The sequence below is a fragment of the Festucalex cinctus genome, chromosome 6 (assembly GCF_051991245.1).
Source record: "Festucalex cinctus isolate MCC-2025b chromosome 6, RoL_Fcin_1.0, whole genome shotgun sequence".
NCBI classification, from domain to species: Eukaryota; Metazoa; Chordata; class Actinopteri; order Syngnathiformes; family Syngnathidae; genus Festucalex; species Festucalex cinctus.
The window spans coordinates 14,630,274-14,646,028 of NC_135416.1; the positions used below are offsets into that span (position 1 = coordinate 14,630,274).

Genomic DNA, 15,755 nt, shown 5'->3' on the forward strand with positions numbered 1-15,755 from the left:
CTCTGGGCTTAATGAGAGTATTTTGCGACAAAGAGGAAACTCGTGAATGGATAACCAATTTATTAATTCATATATTGTACTATTATTGGTCTGAAAAATGTGGTATTGAACATCCCTGCTTTATTGTAATATTAATTAAGTTATAATCTCTGATTCATTACAGCCTTATATTAAATGTAAACTTGCAATGCTTCCCTAGCAAAATTCTTACCATGTTTGCAGTCTTGATCTGCTTCATCATATTTTTTCTGTTGGTAAAGAAAGAAGAAATTGGAAAAACAGCCACAACAAATATACTTTAAACATGCTACATGGGTCAGATCTTCAGAGGTTCGGAGAATCACTATCTTGGCTGCACAATGGACTCTCTTCCACACTATCATTACACAAGTTAAGCAGTTCCCAAATTCCCATAATTGTAGAGCGTATCATTTTAGTATTCTGAGAAGACAAATGTATATTTGGTGTTCCCTCACCTATCGTGGTGTTAGGTTCCACGCCCACTCGCAATAGGTGAATTTCCACAAAGTAGAGGAAGCATTTATTTTATATCTCAATATCTACATTTACAAGTGTACAATATTTTTTTGTAATTTCTCACACTCTTAATAGGGATGTAATGATAACCAAACATTAGGATATGATATTGTCACGATATAAAAGGTCACGATACGATAATTATCACTAATCACGATATTGTGGGGAGGTTGGCGATACCAAAAACGGGCACAGTATTGTAAAATAAATAAGCTCATACTCATAAAAAAAAAAACATTGTGCTTTTGTATATTAAAACAATGCATGTAAACAACCTACAATCTCCAATAATGCTGGATGACGCTTGGAGGAGAGGCAGTTTGGATGGGACTGGAAAATTGGACCATTCTTTTTGTGTGTATGGTGCTCATCGCGAACGCAGCGACTACTTGTTTATGAGCTAGCTTATACGTAAACTTAGCTTGTGGCAAACGTGTGTGACGTCATGCATGCTGAGATCACCTCTCTGATCAACTGCTGAAAGGAGACTGTCCTCTTTCATCTAAAAACTGCTTCAAACATCAAAGTGTATGTAGGGATGGAAGAATGTTGATTTGTTGTGATTGTATTGTATTGGTGTTAATGTTTTATGTTAGGTTTATTTTGTGTTCTGTAAAGCGCTTTGTGACAGTTCAGGCTGTTTGAAAGCGCTATATAAATAAACTTGAGTTTAGTTAATATTTAGGAATTTACTTGCCAATGCAAGCACACATTGAGTTCCTCCACATATTGGCTCGGTTCACAAGCATATTATGTACCCCTTCATCTGACCATTAGCATGGATTTTAAACATAGAAGGGCCAAAACATCCCCTTGTGAAAATTAAACCTCACTAACAAACTAGCCACTTGAGGGTTCTAGAACTGCACATATGGAAGTCAATCTGACTTTTTTCGCAGCTGTGCTTTTAATATCGTGACATGACGACAATATACTGTTGCAGTTTTAATACCACAATATCACGATATTGCAGTTATCGTTACTCGTGGTGATTACTAAAGAACGGAATAAGGTAGAAACATACTTTTTTCTAATGAAAGGAATGGAATACAATCTTTCATGGGGTACCATGTATATGTAGTAATAGCACACAATATTCTGTTTGCCTTGAAAGAGGAGTGAAAATGCTTGAAATCGGCTGGCACTGACTGTCGGGGTTGTTTGTTGGATAACGTGCGGCAATAAAAGAGTTACACATACAGCTGTGCTCTTGAGTTTACATACCCTGGCAGAATTTATGATTTCTTACAACAGAAACTACACAAATGACCCTGATCAAAAGTTCACATACCCCAGTTACAGTAATGTGTATGTGTTTTTTTATTTTTTAATGTGGGAGGAAGATGGAACACCCATAGAAAACCCACACAAGGAAAGAGAGAATTTGCTCCACACAAAAAACTCCACACAGGGGGCCCGAAGCAGATTCAAAGCCAGAAACTCTCAAATGTGTGGCAGACATAACAACCACTACAGAATTGTGTTGTCTCTTGTTTAGTAATAAATAATACGATAAAAATAGATATACTGTAGAGCATTCATTCAGAGACAATTTGAATTTCAGCAGTGTATGACAATGTGAGTAGCACTGCACTCACCAACTGAAGAAAGGCAGCGATGCGATAAAGCAGGGCGCGACTGCGGAGGCATCCGGAAGGCGGATTCGGCAAGATGGGGGCACCTGTGGATTGGACCACAGGACCGAGGACCGCCAATGTGTCCGTGCTGTGACTGACTACCGCCTCATACTCCTGCCTGATTAACGATCTGCTGGCTTCTTCACATGATTTCTCCGCTCTCCTGTCCGCCATGACTCAGGGACAAAACTTCTATGAGAAAAAAACAAAACAAAACAAAAACATTCACATCAGCTGTGGCACATACCTGTACAGAGGTGTAGAGTTATGTAACGTTTGGGTAACTTCCTAATTGAATCACATTTGAACCGGTCTGGTACCGATTCTCTGGTATTGATACTCTAATGCAGTGGTCCCAAACCACCTACCGGGCTGCAGCGGGAAGCACTGTTGAAAGAATTAATAATTTAAAAAAAAATAAAATAGATAAATAAATAAAAAAAACTTACTGTACTTCCGGTTAATTGGACAAAGTATTAAAAAAAAAAAAACGTTTTTGGGTTTGAATGCGAATTACTAATTAAAAAATGTGTCAGTCATAAAATGGTCAAACAAAAACGCTACTGTGAAGATATTATGGGTCACATTATTACACAGAGCAGCTTTAAATAATTGGACAATGACTACCATGTGAAAGTAAAGTTGTGCTAAAACATGTTCCAAGTGGGAATTGAACCCTGACCTTACACGTGCCAGTCACTGTTTTGACTTAAAATATCAATATTTTTTTGTTTGCACTATTTTGCACCAGAGTGTGCTGACTTAATTATGATTTGAGATTTGCACAATAAATGTTGTTATCCAAAGTAAATTTATTATTTCATTGGTTTTTTGTTGTTTTTTTAAATCCATTTAGCTTCTATAATGGACTATGTCAACCAGGAAGCAAATTATTAAAAAACAAACAAACAAAACACTTAATTCTATACCGTGATATATACACCGTTACCGTGAAGGACTGCAGTTTATACCATGATATGAATTTTTTGCCATATCACCCATATCGACTGCAGTGTGACCTCTTGTCTCCTGCAGTTCATTTCGTCTACCCCATTTGGGATAACTGCAATCAGTTACGCGTTTGTACATTGAGGCATGAGAGAATTTCCACATCGGTGGAGGAAGCAAGAAAAAGAACTCAAAATTGACATGTCCGTCGATCACGAAGTCAAGACGGAGCAGAGCGGATCCATAACGCTCACCCGCGGTATAATCCCAGGGAGAGTTTGTCATCATTCTGGGAGGATTAACGAAGGAACTGCTGGACATTGGTGTAAAATTTGACGTTCAAATTAAGTTCCGAGCAGCCTTTGTGCGCTGGATGAGAGACGGCGAACACACTTTCACCAAACTGGGAGGCAGCGTCGAGCGAGTCCGCCACCGTACGTAAAGAAATTGTTGACGCCTGGGCTCACGAAAGCAGGCATCATTGCAAAACAGCCGCACGGCAACGAGACTGGCTCCGATAATGACGAGCAGGAACCTGGCGTGTTTGAAGGAGAAATTGCTCAGCTGTTCAATTCGGATACATAAGTTGAGGACGTTGAAGGATTTTTGATTGTAGAGTGATCAAAAAACAATATTAGATTGTAAAATTGTTGAAGTAGAACCAAAGCATTCAGTTTGTTTTAGCAAGCATGAGACAATAACGTGGTGCGCTTTTATGTAAAGCGCAAAATTACATAAATTTACTTAACAGCCCCCGTAACAAAATTCTGAGCAGAAACGCACTCAGCAGGAGCAAACTTACGCAACAAGCAACGTTTACAATTGTGAGAGATTTTGTGTCATTGTGCTTTTTAGATCGATCAATTGCAGTATGCAAAATAGCCTTGATGACAATTAATCACTGATTGACTGTTTGCTAGTGAATCAGTGGCTAAAACAAGTAAGCCAACTTGACCTTTAATCACGGGATTAGGACGGATCCACAAAATATAAAATGAGCAGAAGCGTCAATAGGTGCCTTCTGGTGAGTTCGGCAAACCTCCGCAATTTCCGTGGTGACCATATTGTTTGGTTGAGAGAAGATTCGCTTCAGTGTTCATATTACAATTGATTTTGACAAATGTGCAATGAATGATGATAAACCAAAAAACAAAATTAAAATAAGATGCCAAAAAGTGGTACATAAAATTACTGTAGCCTGATCAATTGTTCAAATTCCTCCACTACGATTGATTAAGGAACGGGAAAATACGTCAAAATGAATGGCTTTCCTAATCAGGAAAAGAGATCGGTAAGTTGTGGTTCAGTCTTCTGTGCGTGCAAGAGCCCTGCAAACACTGCATTCTGGTAACATCTACATGTACAACCTCCTTTACACAATATAGTCCTAGGTGTTGCACTAAGACAACTAGATTTACTTTTTAACAAAGTTAAGCCACACTTCTTGATCTGTGCCGTGTAAATGTACATGAGGCGTGCAGTTCTTTGGTCTAAGATGGGTTTCATCTTCGGATCGGCGGATGGGCCAGCAAAATAGAAAACAGTTCATCTATCCATTTTCCAAACCACTTATTAGAATTGTAAAATCCCAGGAGTCTGAAATTTAGTTCTAAGTTCCAATTTATTCTTTATTATGGGGATGAAAGTTCGACTAAATTGGAGATCAAAGATTGCACCTTTAATGGCAACCTTTAGAAAAGAGCGCCACTAATTTTACATTTTCACCCTTTTTGCCTTTTAATGGCCATTCAGTTAATGCCATATAAACCTTTTCTGAACTGTTTCCAGCATTTCTGGCCCTCACAGTCATCGAAGAGTATCAGTGATTTTCGTTTTGCACATTCCCAGACAGCCTGTTTGCACCTGCCCCGCTTTTTGTTGAGTGGAGACTGTCGGCATGGATGGAGTGTTGTAGACGTAAAGTCGAATACCGCCCAGAGGCTATATGGAGATGGTATATAGTTGGGACTAAATGTAAATTGAAGAAAGACAGATGACAAAATTGTTTCAATTCTCCTGCCCTATCTTTCTGTTCATGTCACCAACGACGAACTACCAGCTGTTACTAAACTACAGGAGCTTCTTTACTTTGAAACTCTGCTTGCAGCAAAATTGCGTGGCATAATGTATGCTGCAATTGCAACATCTATGATCCAGGCACCTTTATACCGGTCAATGGAGACTTCAAACTTGCTCCTCTCATAACAGCTTCAAGCAATGTGTGTATTGTAACTGTGAATACTTTGTTTGGTTATTTATGACTGTAGTAGAGTGTTTTATGTTTTGTGTACAGCACTTACAGCTGCATCTGTTGTTAAAGTGTTATGTAAATAGTGTTGTGTTCGTACATCAGCAACTAGTTTGGTGGGATTCAGTGGGAGATTTCAGTGTTTAGTGTGAGCCTAGCTTGCACAGCTAGGGGACAGAAAAAAAATCATCACTGCCCTGGTTGGAATAACGGACCAGCGAAATTAAAGGTAAAAATAACAAATTCGGTCTCGTTTTAACATTAATGGCGTGACGCAATTTCAAAACTAACCGGCGCAGCTTATATCATTGAGAGGACTAGAATAACGTGTAGGCTTAAAAGAGATAGGTTAAAGGCTTTCTTCTTTCGCGAGGCAAACTTGTTTTGACTGTGAAAAACGATGACGTTTCAAAGCCTCGAAAATGTCTCCATTGCGCTGCGTTTGCAAAGGCACAACTGAAATGTCGTTAATTTGGGAGCGCACCGCTTGCAGTTTGCTCTCTTGTCAACAAATGGATTTTCGCAGCACAAACCTTGAAAGCTCGAATAAAGAGTAGCAGGCTGCTGGGTTAACGTTAGCAAGCTAGGTTGGCTAGCTGGGTTCGCCGAAACAAAACGGGATCGGGCCTGTGATTCCGCTACGGTATATTGGCGCATATAATTCATATGACATCGCGCTCTGGTCTACGCATAAAATTCAAGCATGGTTTATTTTACTAATGCTGTGCATTAGACATTATTTACACCAGCCTCAAAATAATAAAAGAAATTGATGGTTTGAAAATGGGAAGTCAACACTTACCTAGCTTTACTTTCTACGCCATCTTGGATCCACTTGTCAGACTCGCGCAAAGCATCATGGGATGAAATGATCTGAAGGTTGAAAGGAGCTTGGATGCGTGCGTGCGTGCGTTGTTTTGTGACATTCATTTGTTCAAAAAGTCAAAGTCACGTTATGGGATCTCCGTGTCCGGAAAAAAAATAAAAATAAATCGAGAATATCACCAGTGTGAATTTGAAATATTTGGTCATGGAAAAGTATTATAATAATAAAGAAATAATAAAATAAAAAGCCTGGGTAGTTAGGTTCACAGCAATATTGGTGTAAAAGCAAACGAACAAACATTTCTCTATATTCCATTTATACTACTGGCCCCCAGCCAATTGCAGGGTATGGTTCATATTTTATAGTAGCAATGATCAGGTTTTGCTCCAAAGTAGTCATTCCCAACCACTACGCGACAGCAGAGTTCTGTGTAAGATTGCTTAGTGTTTTGTAATAAATGTTTCAATAACATTTAATTGGTCCAAAAAGTTCAGACTTTAGACAAAAAAATTATGAGTACTTTCTTCATCTCTGACAAGTAGAACAATTAAATACGATAGTCAAGTCGGTATATAAATTACCTGCTGCCATTCATAAAATAGAACACCATTGAGTTAGATTTCACACTGAAAGCAAATCTGCCATTAAGACAAGATCAGCATTTCAGGTTCTTTTTGCAACATTTTTATAATGTAAAATACATGACCTGGTTGACAGGTTGCAAAACACTGCTCACGATGTGTTCTCGTCTGCCACTGTAGTCGCGTAAACATGCTTTTGGACGTAAACTAATAAAGTTCAAATAATTTGCAGATAGTACCTCGATCGTTAGTATTGTATTGTTAGCATTAAATACTATTTTACACATTCTTTACACAATGGGAGTTTATTTTTTTTTTAGGTTGCATTTTTTCAACAAGTAAAATGGTCAGGCTCTAACAACTCATGCTTAAGTTATAGCATGAAGGCATGCCTGGAATATACAAAGGACAAAACAACTCAACACAGTTCTGCTGCTGTGCTGGCACTGCTGATCAAAGAGGGAAAACATGAGAAATGAAAGAAAAAAAAAAAGTTTCACTGCAGGTTGTGGATCATCTCCTCCTTGGCGATGAGATGTGTGGTCTTGTTGACCAGCGACATGAGGGAGTTGAGTTTTTGTGACCAGTCATTGAGGAGGTCGTTGGGATCTTTGGGCCTCTGGAAGTTGATGATTCCGGCCATACGGTCCACTTTGGCGTAGATTGTTTTGTTCACAACAAGGCTGGAAAGAAACTCCTCGGATTCCTGAAGAATAGAATATAATCAGACTTTTTCAAACTTGGGAAGACTGCATCCTAAATTTACAATTTAAATAAAGATGACCCGTCATGTGTGCTAATGGAAGTAGCCTCCTTCTGCTCAATGTCATGTAGTAGCATGCGTTTTTAAGCAATTACAGGTGAACAACAGTCAAACGAGTCCTTACGTCGACGGAGAGGTCAAGCAGCCCAGCCATCCTCTTCATTGTGATTCTGGTGTAATATTTGGCCATTATTCTTATGTTCTGTATTTAAAAAAAGAAAAAAGAAAAAGAAAAAAAAGAGACATTTTTTAACATACATATATTATAATCAACATATTTATTTTCTGCTGATATACCGGTAATTCTAACTATGCTTTGCCTCTTATTTGGAGAACTGCATGAGCAAGAGTGAAAACAGCTGCTAAGGAATACTTTAGAAAGTGTGTTATAATACGTTTAAGTGTGTTGTAATACGTTTAAAACTGTTTAGAGATTATGGGAGGCGTAGAACATGACTTTATTCATTATTTATTTATCTTTAAATTGGGTCTCGGGTGGACAGGGATCGATATGGAGCATATCCCTCTAGACAAAACTAGGGTTCACTGTATCTAAAGGCTTATGCTTCATGTGTTTATTGCTAAAACCACTGTTGTAAATGTCACTTATTCGACCAATGTCTGTCACTGACTATGTTTACATGCAGTCAAAATTGGGGTTAAGGTCAAAATTCAGTTTTTTTAAAGATTCAAAATAACCTGTTAACATGTGTAAGCTGATAGTCACTCCTGCATACATATTCCAAACTAAAATCACAACACAAAAGAACATGTCCACCTAAACAGAGCAGTATGGAAACGCTATCCACTGCCACAACATTTAATTATCAAGTATATGAATATTAATGATTATTTTCATTGAAACGTTATAAATAATTCAATGCACTTTTGTTTGCAATGGCACTCCCATTTATGAAGCAACTTGGCTTATTATGTTATGGACTCAAATAAAAATTTGTGATAGACTGAATTCAGCGAATCACAAAGTAGCGAGGGACTACTGTATATAGTGTGGCATTTTTGCAGTTAAGACAGAAAATAACATGAAAACCCCCTGGAGAAATCCATGTATTCAAGTTATATTAGCTTAGCGAGTGACAACGGAAGATGGCCGCCACATCGCTCATGCAAGGTACCCTGATATGCCTATGACGAAGTATTAGGGGTAGAAAAGGGGGTAAGCCAGGGTTCTTATTCAGGTTTTTGAAACCCACATAAGAGCATTTTTGGGTTTTTGCACATTTACACGGACATTCAAACCAGAATATTGGCAATATTTGGCCAATTGACTCCATGTAAACGTAGTTATTGAGTCCTGGACTTACGTGCTCCACCACTCTGTTCTTCAGATCCTTCCACCTCTTCTCCCCTTCCTCAGAATACAAAAAGACATCTGTAGCAGGGCTTCCAGGTGAGCCTTCTCGCAGCTCTTTCCCATAATCCTCCACAAGGGCAGCCCAGCGCATAAGCTCCATGGTGGTGAATTGCTTTAGAAGCTCCCTAGATATTGATTACAATTAGATTGGCCACAAAATACACATTTCACGACTGTCACTATGGAATATTTTTACAGTGCAATTATTTATTTCTGCATTAAAATGTAGCACAAAATCATCCATCCATCCATTTTCTTGACGGCTTATTCCTCACAAGGGTCGCGGGGGGTGCTGGCGCCTATCTCAGCTGGCTCTGGGCAGTAGGCAGGGGACACCCTGGACTGGTTGCCAGCCAATCGCAGGGCACACAGAGACAAACAACCATCCACACTCACAAGCACACCTAGGGACAATTCGGAGCGCCCAATTAACCTGCCATGCATGTCTTTGGAATGTGGGAGGAGACCGGAGTACCCGGAGAAGACCCACGCGGGCACGGGGAGAACATGCAAACTCCACCCAGGAAGGCCGGAGCCTGGACTCGAACCGGAGTCCTCAGAACTGGGAGGCGGACGTGCTAACCACTCGATCACCGTGCCGCTCGCACAAAATCATGTTTTACCCAATTACTCTATTAACCAATGAGTGTGTTTGTTTGGTATTGTTTAATGATTAAAAAAAAAACCACTAACAATTAAGCATGCAGATGTTTGAAAATGTTTTATTTTGATTCAACACAAATTTTAATTAGTCTATTTTCATTAACACAGATACAGATATCAGAGATTTACTGTTGGAGGCTGAAATCGGAGGATTAACTATTTTAACAGTGGTTCTAAACGATTAAACGATTCATCTATGATCAAAATAGTTAATCAATTTGATGATCGAACAATCAAAGAATTTTGACACCTCTAATTCAGAGCGATTCACATTAATTAATTAAAGACAAATTTCTTTTATTTTCCCCACGCTTAAAATTTTACACAACACCCCTTAAAAAGGTAGAGTCCAAAGGATTTCCCTCCAAAATAAATGCTGGATGTATACAAATGAAACTTGTCTCTGTTAATGTGTGGTGTTGATTTTGCCATTGACTACATCGCTTTGTGCATTTTTATCTGGAAAAGACATTTGCGCCACACAATTCACAGAGCTGTTGTAAAGCCACTCCTTTGATATCTTGGCTGTGTGCTTGGGGATTTTAGTTTCTTGTTAAATTTGCAAAAAAAAAAAAAAAAAAAAGGTAAATTGACTGCTTTTTATATAGCGCTTTTATCTAACAAAAAAAACATGTTATTAAGGGGTGTGTGAATGTAGAGAACAAAATGAATGTATTCAATCTTGGAATAAGGCTGTAAAAAAAAAGTAATTGTGGAAAAAGTGAAGTGCTCCGAATACTTTCTGAATGCAGAGTAAAAGTCGTCACTTACTTGTATTTGGGAATCTCTTCCAATTTCTTATCTGCACTGATTCTGTGTACAAGGTCAGACTGTTCATTATCGTATGGGGCGAGAATCACATACAGCACGACACTCTTCAGGGCCTACAACACACGGTCATTTTGTGCACACACTGGTTAATGAGGATAATGGATCAGTTGTCAGGAGCAGACACGTTTAACGTACCTGTTGCCACTTGCTGCTGTCTTCCAAGATGCAGGGCGTGTCATAAATGGCCCGATAGTGTTTGCAGATAGACAGGTAGGACCCCTCATGCTGGTCCACCTGAATCATTAGGTTGTAGTAGTTCAACTTCAGTTCCTAAATAGTTCATAGGGAAGACATTTTTCTGTTAACCCCTCTATCCATACATTGTTTTCAGCACTTTTCCTCATCGGGGCTGCAGCCTATCCCAGGTGACTTTGGGTAATAGGCAAGGAACACCATCAATTAGTATTTAGTGAATCACAATTAATAAAATCCATCTTAAACACACACAAAAAAACAAAACACGGACACACACCTTCACTCAATCTTCTATTGGACATAATACTATATTGTTAAATCCCTTATTGTGTCGGTGTCTTACCTCACTACCCTCCTCTTGGAAGAATTTTGTGTTTATCTTCTTGCTAATGATCTGTGTGCGAATGTAATCCTTGACAGCAACACAAAGCCTCATCTGTTCCAAGATAAACTCCACCTTTTCTTTTTTCTCCATCGAGCCATATGTCTCCACCTGAGCAAAAAACAAAAAAAAGAAAGAAAAACAGTCTGATCAGGCTCATAAATGGTTGATGATTTTGTAGAAGGTCCTAAATTAATTGGGTAATTATCACAATTACAAGACTAACTGCATCATTAGTCTCTTACCTGCAGCTCTTGAAGAATGGATGCTGCCTCTTTTACATCTCCACTTTGTTCCTTGATATTAGCCAAGGTCTTCGTGAGCCTGGCACGCTCAATTTCGACATAGATCTGCAAAGATGACAATGCGTCAAAACCTATCTAAAGAAACAATGCCAACTCCTTTACGAACATGACGCAATAACATTTGTGGAATTAAGAATAGCAGCAAAATAAATACATTTGGACTTTGACCAAAATACAGTTCGTTAAAGGGGGGGGGGGGGGGGGGTTCACACAAATAAAAACAAGTTTTTAAATAGTGATTTGATCTAAGGGATTGAATAAAAACTATTCAAAGCGACATTACCTTGTGTGGAAAAGTCCTTGCCCCCAGCCCACACTCATGTTAAATCATGAATTAACTGTGCTAATAACATTTTTCTGTTAATTTGCACTGACATCACCCAAGCCTTATTACCTCGATACATGTTCAATCAAGAAATCCCCTAAATTGAACCTATGTAACATAAAGTCAGCCAAAAGATCCAGTCAGCCAAAAGATCCCCCCACAAAAAAAAAAGAAGAAAAAAGCTGCAACAACATACCATAACCTAAAGAAATTTAAAAACAGATGAGAAATGCAGTAATTGACATATAACAGTCTGGCTTTAGGACTCCAGCAAATCATGGTGAGAGCCAATATCCACAAATTGAGAAAGCATGGACCAGTGGTGAACGCTTCATTTCGGTTGTTGCTGCTGAGGGTAGCCCAAGCAGTTAATAGATTTAGTGGCAATCACTATTTCACACAAAGCCATGTAGGTTTGGAGTTATTCTGCCCCTTACTAAAGGTTTAGATGAGACATTTAAAATGTCTCACTTCTGATGGACTATGATGCAAATGATTATTTGACAATTGACACATAGCAAACCTTTCCAGCAGTCACAGTGCGAAGCGTGTCAATGAGTCGCAGCTTGATGGTCAAATCCGTCACCGAATCGACATACTTATAACATTCTTGCACCATTTTTGCAACAGCCTAATGAGAGAATCAGAATAACACATTTTGTAAAAACAACCTTGACACACATTGTGAACACTAGACAATGTCTGACAATAATTATATGTATATAAAAATAATAATAATAATAAAACGTTAGGGGTGGTAAAATTTATTAATGACTCGAATGGTAGAAAGTAGGGGTGTTAAAAAAAAAATCGATTCGGCGATATATCGCGATACTACATCGCGCGATTCTCGAATCGATTCAATAATCGGCAGAATCGATTTTTTTTTTTTTTTTTTTTTTTTTTTTTTAGGATTCACACCTTGAGCATGGAAGAATGTTATATGAACAGAACATTAAGCCTTAATATTTTATTTTAATGCTGTTCAAACATGAAACAGATTACAACCTCTATAAGACTGAAATTTCAGATAAATAAATAATACATTTTCATATAAATCTTACACTCTACAAGCTTACTGATTAGTATTTTCTAAATTTGAATGAAAAAAAATCGCAACAATCGACTTATAAATTCGTATCGGGATTAATCGGTATCGAATCGAATCGTGACCTGTGAATCGTGATACGAATCGAATCGTCAGGTACTAGGCAATTCACACCCCTAGTAGAAAGAGACTTTGAAAAATCATGTCTGACCTGCTTCAGCTGACTCCTCCTTTTGGAAAGTAGCATAATGTTTTCGTTCAGGGCATCCCAGTCTTTTGCCGCATAACACATCTGGACCACAGCCACAAGGATTCTCGACGTGGACACCATATCAGATGCCTTTACAGAAAATTTAAACGAAAAGAAAAATAACACTTCCCATTTTATCACGAACCAAAACAACCATTCAAACGTAAAACAAAAAGAGCAGTAACTAAATGTATCAATGCGAGTTCTATTTAGCGAATTAGAACAAAGTTAATGATTAGACTTACCGTTCTAGTTTGCTTCTCTAATGACAACAAACTTTCAACTGCTTCTTGCAGCTTGCCATCCTGATGAAGAAAATACAGTATGTTGATTTTTTTTTTTTTTTTTTAATCACACGCTTCCACACGTTCAGGACTTGCCACATAAACATTTGCTCAGCATAAGCTTTCATTCATTCAAGTAAATAAGATTGTTGGGAGGATGTTGATCACTACGGCTAATCCTGTTAGCATACTAGCAGCAGGCTTAATTATACAAAAAAATAAATAAATAAAACACACTGAAAGGCACAGCGATAGGAGCTTAAAGATGTGCATACATTTTATCAACTACAAGCTTTTTGTTTAAACGTATTCGTCTCAATTAGTTCTGTGGTATTTTTCAGGGGTGTAACATTAGCGCAATGCTAGAAGTCTTGCAGTTCACACCATGACTCAGCCGACTGTGGCCTCTTTCACGGCCGCTTACTTTAGCCATTTTCTCGCATTCCGGGAGACGTTGATCTACAGTTGCGCTGTAGTCGATCTCCATCTTTACAATCTTTCCATCGGATCTTTCGGCACGTTCTTCTGCCATGTTTGTGATGCCCCGGCAAGGATAATGTACAATCGGTGGACTCCTCGTCAGGCTACCGCAAGTATGTATTTTGCTTGTCGGTGAACGCAACTGAGAATTGACCAATCAGTTACCAGCGTCTTGAAGGTGTCCAGCACGCCCGAAGGACCCCGAAAGGACAATTTTAGTGATTTGTGAGCATGCCTGATTCAAAGTCTTTTAACCCTTAAATTCAATATTTTTATTGAGAAAAAAAAGAAGAAATAAAAATGGTCTGATTAGTCAATAGTACAAAAAACTGTCCTCGTGTGTGCGTGGGCCTGTTTAGCAACACGTAGCCAAAATATGTCTGACACAAAGCCAAATAAAAGTCATCAAAAATAATTTAAAATGTTACATTTGTATACAATTTTACTAAAAAAAAAAATAATATGACCAATGGCAACATGATAGCCTAGTGTAATGCTTCCCATTGCAAACCTTGATTATAAGGTCAATGTAGGTTTTGAATTACCTTACATTGAAAAATCCTCATGGCACACTATGAGACCACCAAACCAAATATCACAAAACATATGAATGCTAATTACACATGTACTTATTCGGTGTGAAATTTGGACCTGTTTAATTGAACACAAAGGTAATGTGCTTTCAAGAAGCCAGGACACTTTTATTTTATGAATGGCAACATCTGGATACAGGTTTTTACTTTCTGAGATCTAATGGAAGAGCATTCACGTTTTCCATGCCACTAGTGTGTCATTGTCAATGATAGATGATAAAAAAAAAAAAATAGAATTTAGGAACAAATTAAGTTAAGTTGTATAATTTCAAGCGACAATGATGTCTCTAACGGCACCATAGGGTGCAACAGCAACATGGTTGGGAATCACATCTACAGTAGTTAACACTTCTACCTCAGTCGGGAGGCCCTTTGTCTTATGGGGTTCCATGAGTGCCAAAAATATGTTTTTGCGCCTATGTCTTATAAGACATAGGCACAAAGACATATTTTTGGCACTCATGGAACCCCATACTAATAGAAACCCCATAGAAAACAGTGCTTGAAGACTGAAAGATGAAACATTACAATTAATGTAGGTTATAAAATATTGACATTATTAAAACTACACTACTCTATAAGCCTACACTACAACTTTGTGAATGGACAAGGTTTTGCAGGCACAACGACTCAAGCAGGCAATGTATACTATATACCAGTAGAGGTCTCTTTCTTGTAGCTGTCAATAGTTGGAGCAGGACCACAGGCCATAAAAGGGAAAAAGCATCAGCAATTTCACAGCTTGTGTGGCAGGAAGAGTCTTGAAGCCTTGACCAATATTTGAATCCCAAACATAAACATTTAAGGGGGGGGGGGGGGAAAGCTAAACATGGTCTGCATTAGGTCATATCAAAATATAGCAACGACTATGTTGATGCATTAACAACATTGACGTTGTTCTCAAAAAACTTTGCTTATTACAAATACTTGATAAAGGAGATTGGGTGGAGATTGGAGAGTATCAAATACTTTACCTGTATCTTAGTTGTCAACCGGTCTATTATTTTCACTCATATGACTTCTGAAAATAACATCTTAACACTTAAAATACTAAAAACCAAAGCCAAGGCATTTATTGAGCACAAACTATCTTTGATGCTTGTGTAATTCGCTGCTGTAAAGCGGAACAGAGGTCATTCACAGTTTATCATTTTTACCCCCTTTGGCATGAAACCACAGCTGAGATGACGTCATACTCTAATCTACATTTTAATCAACAAGACCTTGTTGAAATGGTTGCATCATCAAAAGGTCTTTACTTTCTCAGCAAGAGAGAGAACGCTTAATACTTTAAAATACTGTCAGTAAATGCTCCTTGCACAGAAACATTATGAAATCTCTGCTCAGTTTGATCACATGTACAGCTCACATCAAATCAGGTCTCCTATCTACATGGCCAAAGGCACTTCACAAAGGTTGTGTGAAAGCGAACAGCTTGGCTGTTTCTCTGTAGCATCTACAGTGGAACCTCCAAAGTCAAACAA

General features: G+C 38.3%; 2 protein-coding genes across 3 annotated transcripts in view; both read right to left on the minus strand.

The window, feature by feature from the left end:
• The window catches only part of helz (helicase with zinc finger), a 29,186-nt gene extending 22,946 nt beyond the window's left edge, over positions 1–6,240 (minus strand). For both annotated transcript variants that reach the window (XM_077524004.1, XM_077524003.1), the window contains exons 1-3: positions 6,173–6,240; positions 2,136–2,366; positions 212–248 (exon numbers count right to left, since the gene is read on the minus strand). In XM_077524004.1, coding sequence (XP_077380130.1) covers positions 212–248; positions 2,136–2,348 — 250 coding nt within the window. In that variant the 5' untranslated portion in view covers positions 2,349–2,366; positions 6,173–6,240. The remainder of the gene's footprint in view (positions 1–211; positions 249–2,135; positions 2,367–6,172) is intronic.
• Positions 6,241–7,063: 823 nt separating this feature from the next.
• On the minus strand, positions 7,064–13,842 carry psmd12 (proteasome 26S subunit, non-ATPase 12). The gene is made up of 11 exons (XM_077525257.1): positions 13,623–13,842; positions 13,160–13,219; positions 12,876–13,004; positions 12,140–12,247; positions 11,232–11,336; positions 10,948–11,097; positions 10,545–10,679; positions 10,350–10,462; positions 8,866–9,040; positions 7,665–7,742; positions 7,064–7,483 (listed from the first exon to the last, which is right to left on the minus strand). The coding sequence occupies exons 1-11, from the start codon at positions 13,728–13,730 to the stop codon at positions 7,274–7,276; spliced, it is 1,371 nt and encodes a 456-aa protein (XP_077381383.1). The 5' UTR covers positions 13,731–13,842; the 3' UTR covers positions 7,064–7,273.
• Between the last annotated feature and the right edge of the window lie 1,913 nt (positions 13,843–15,755).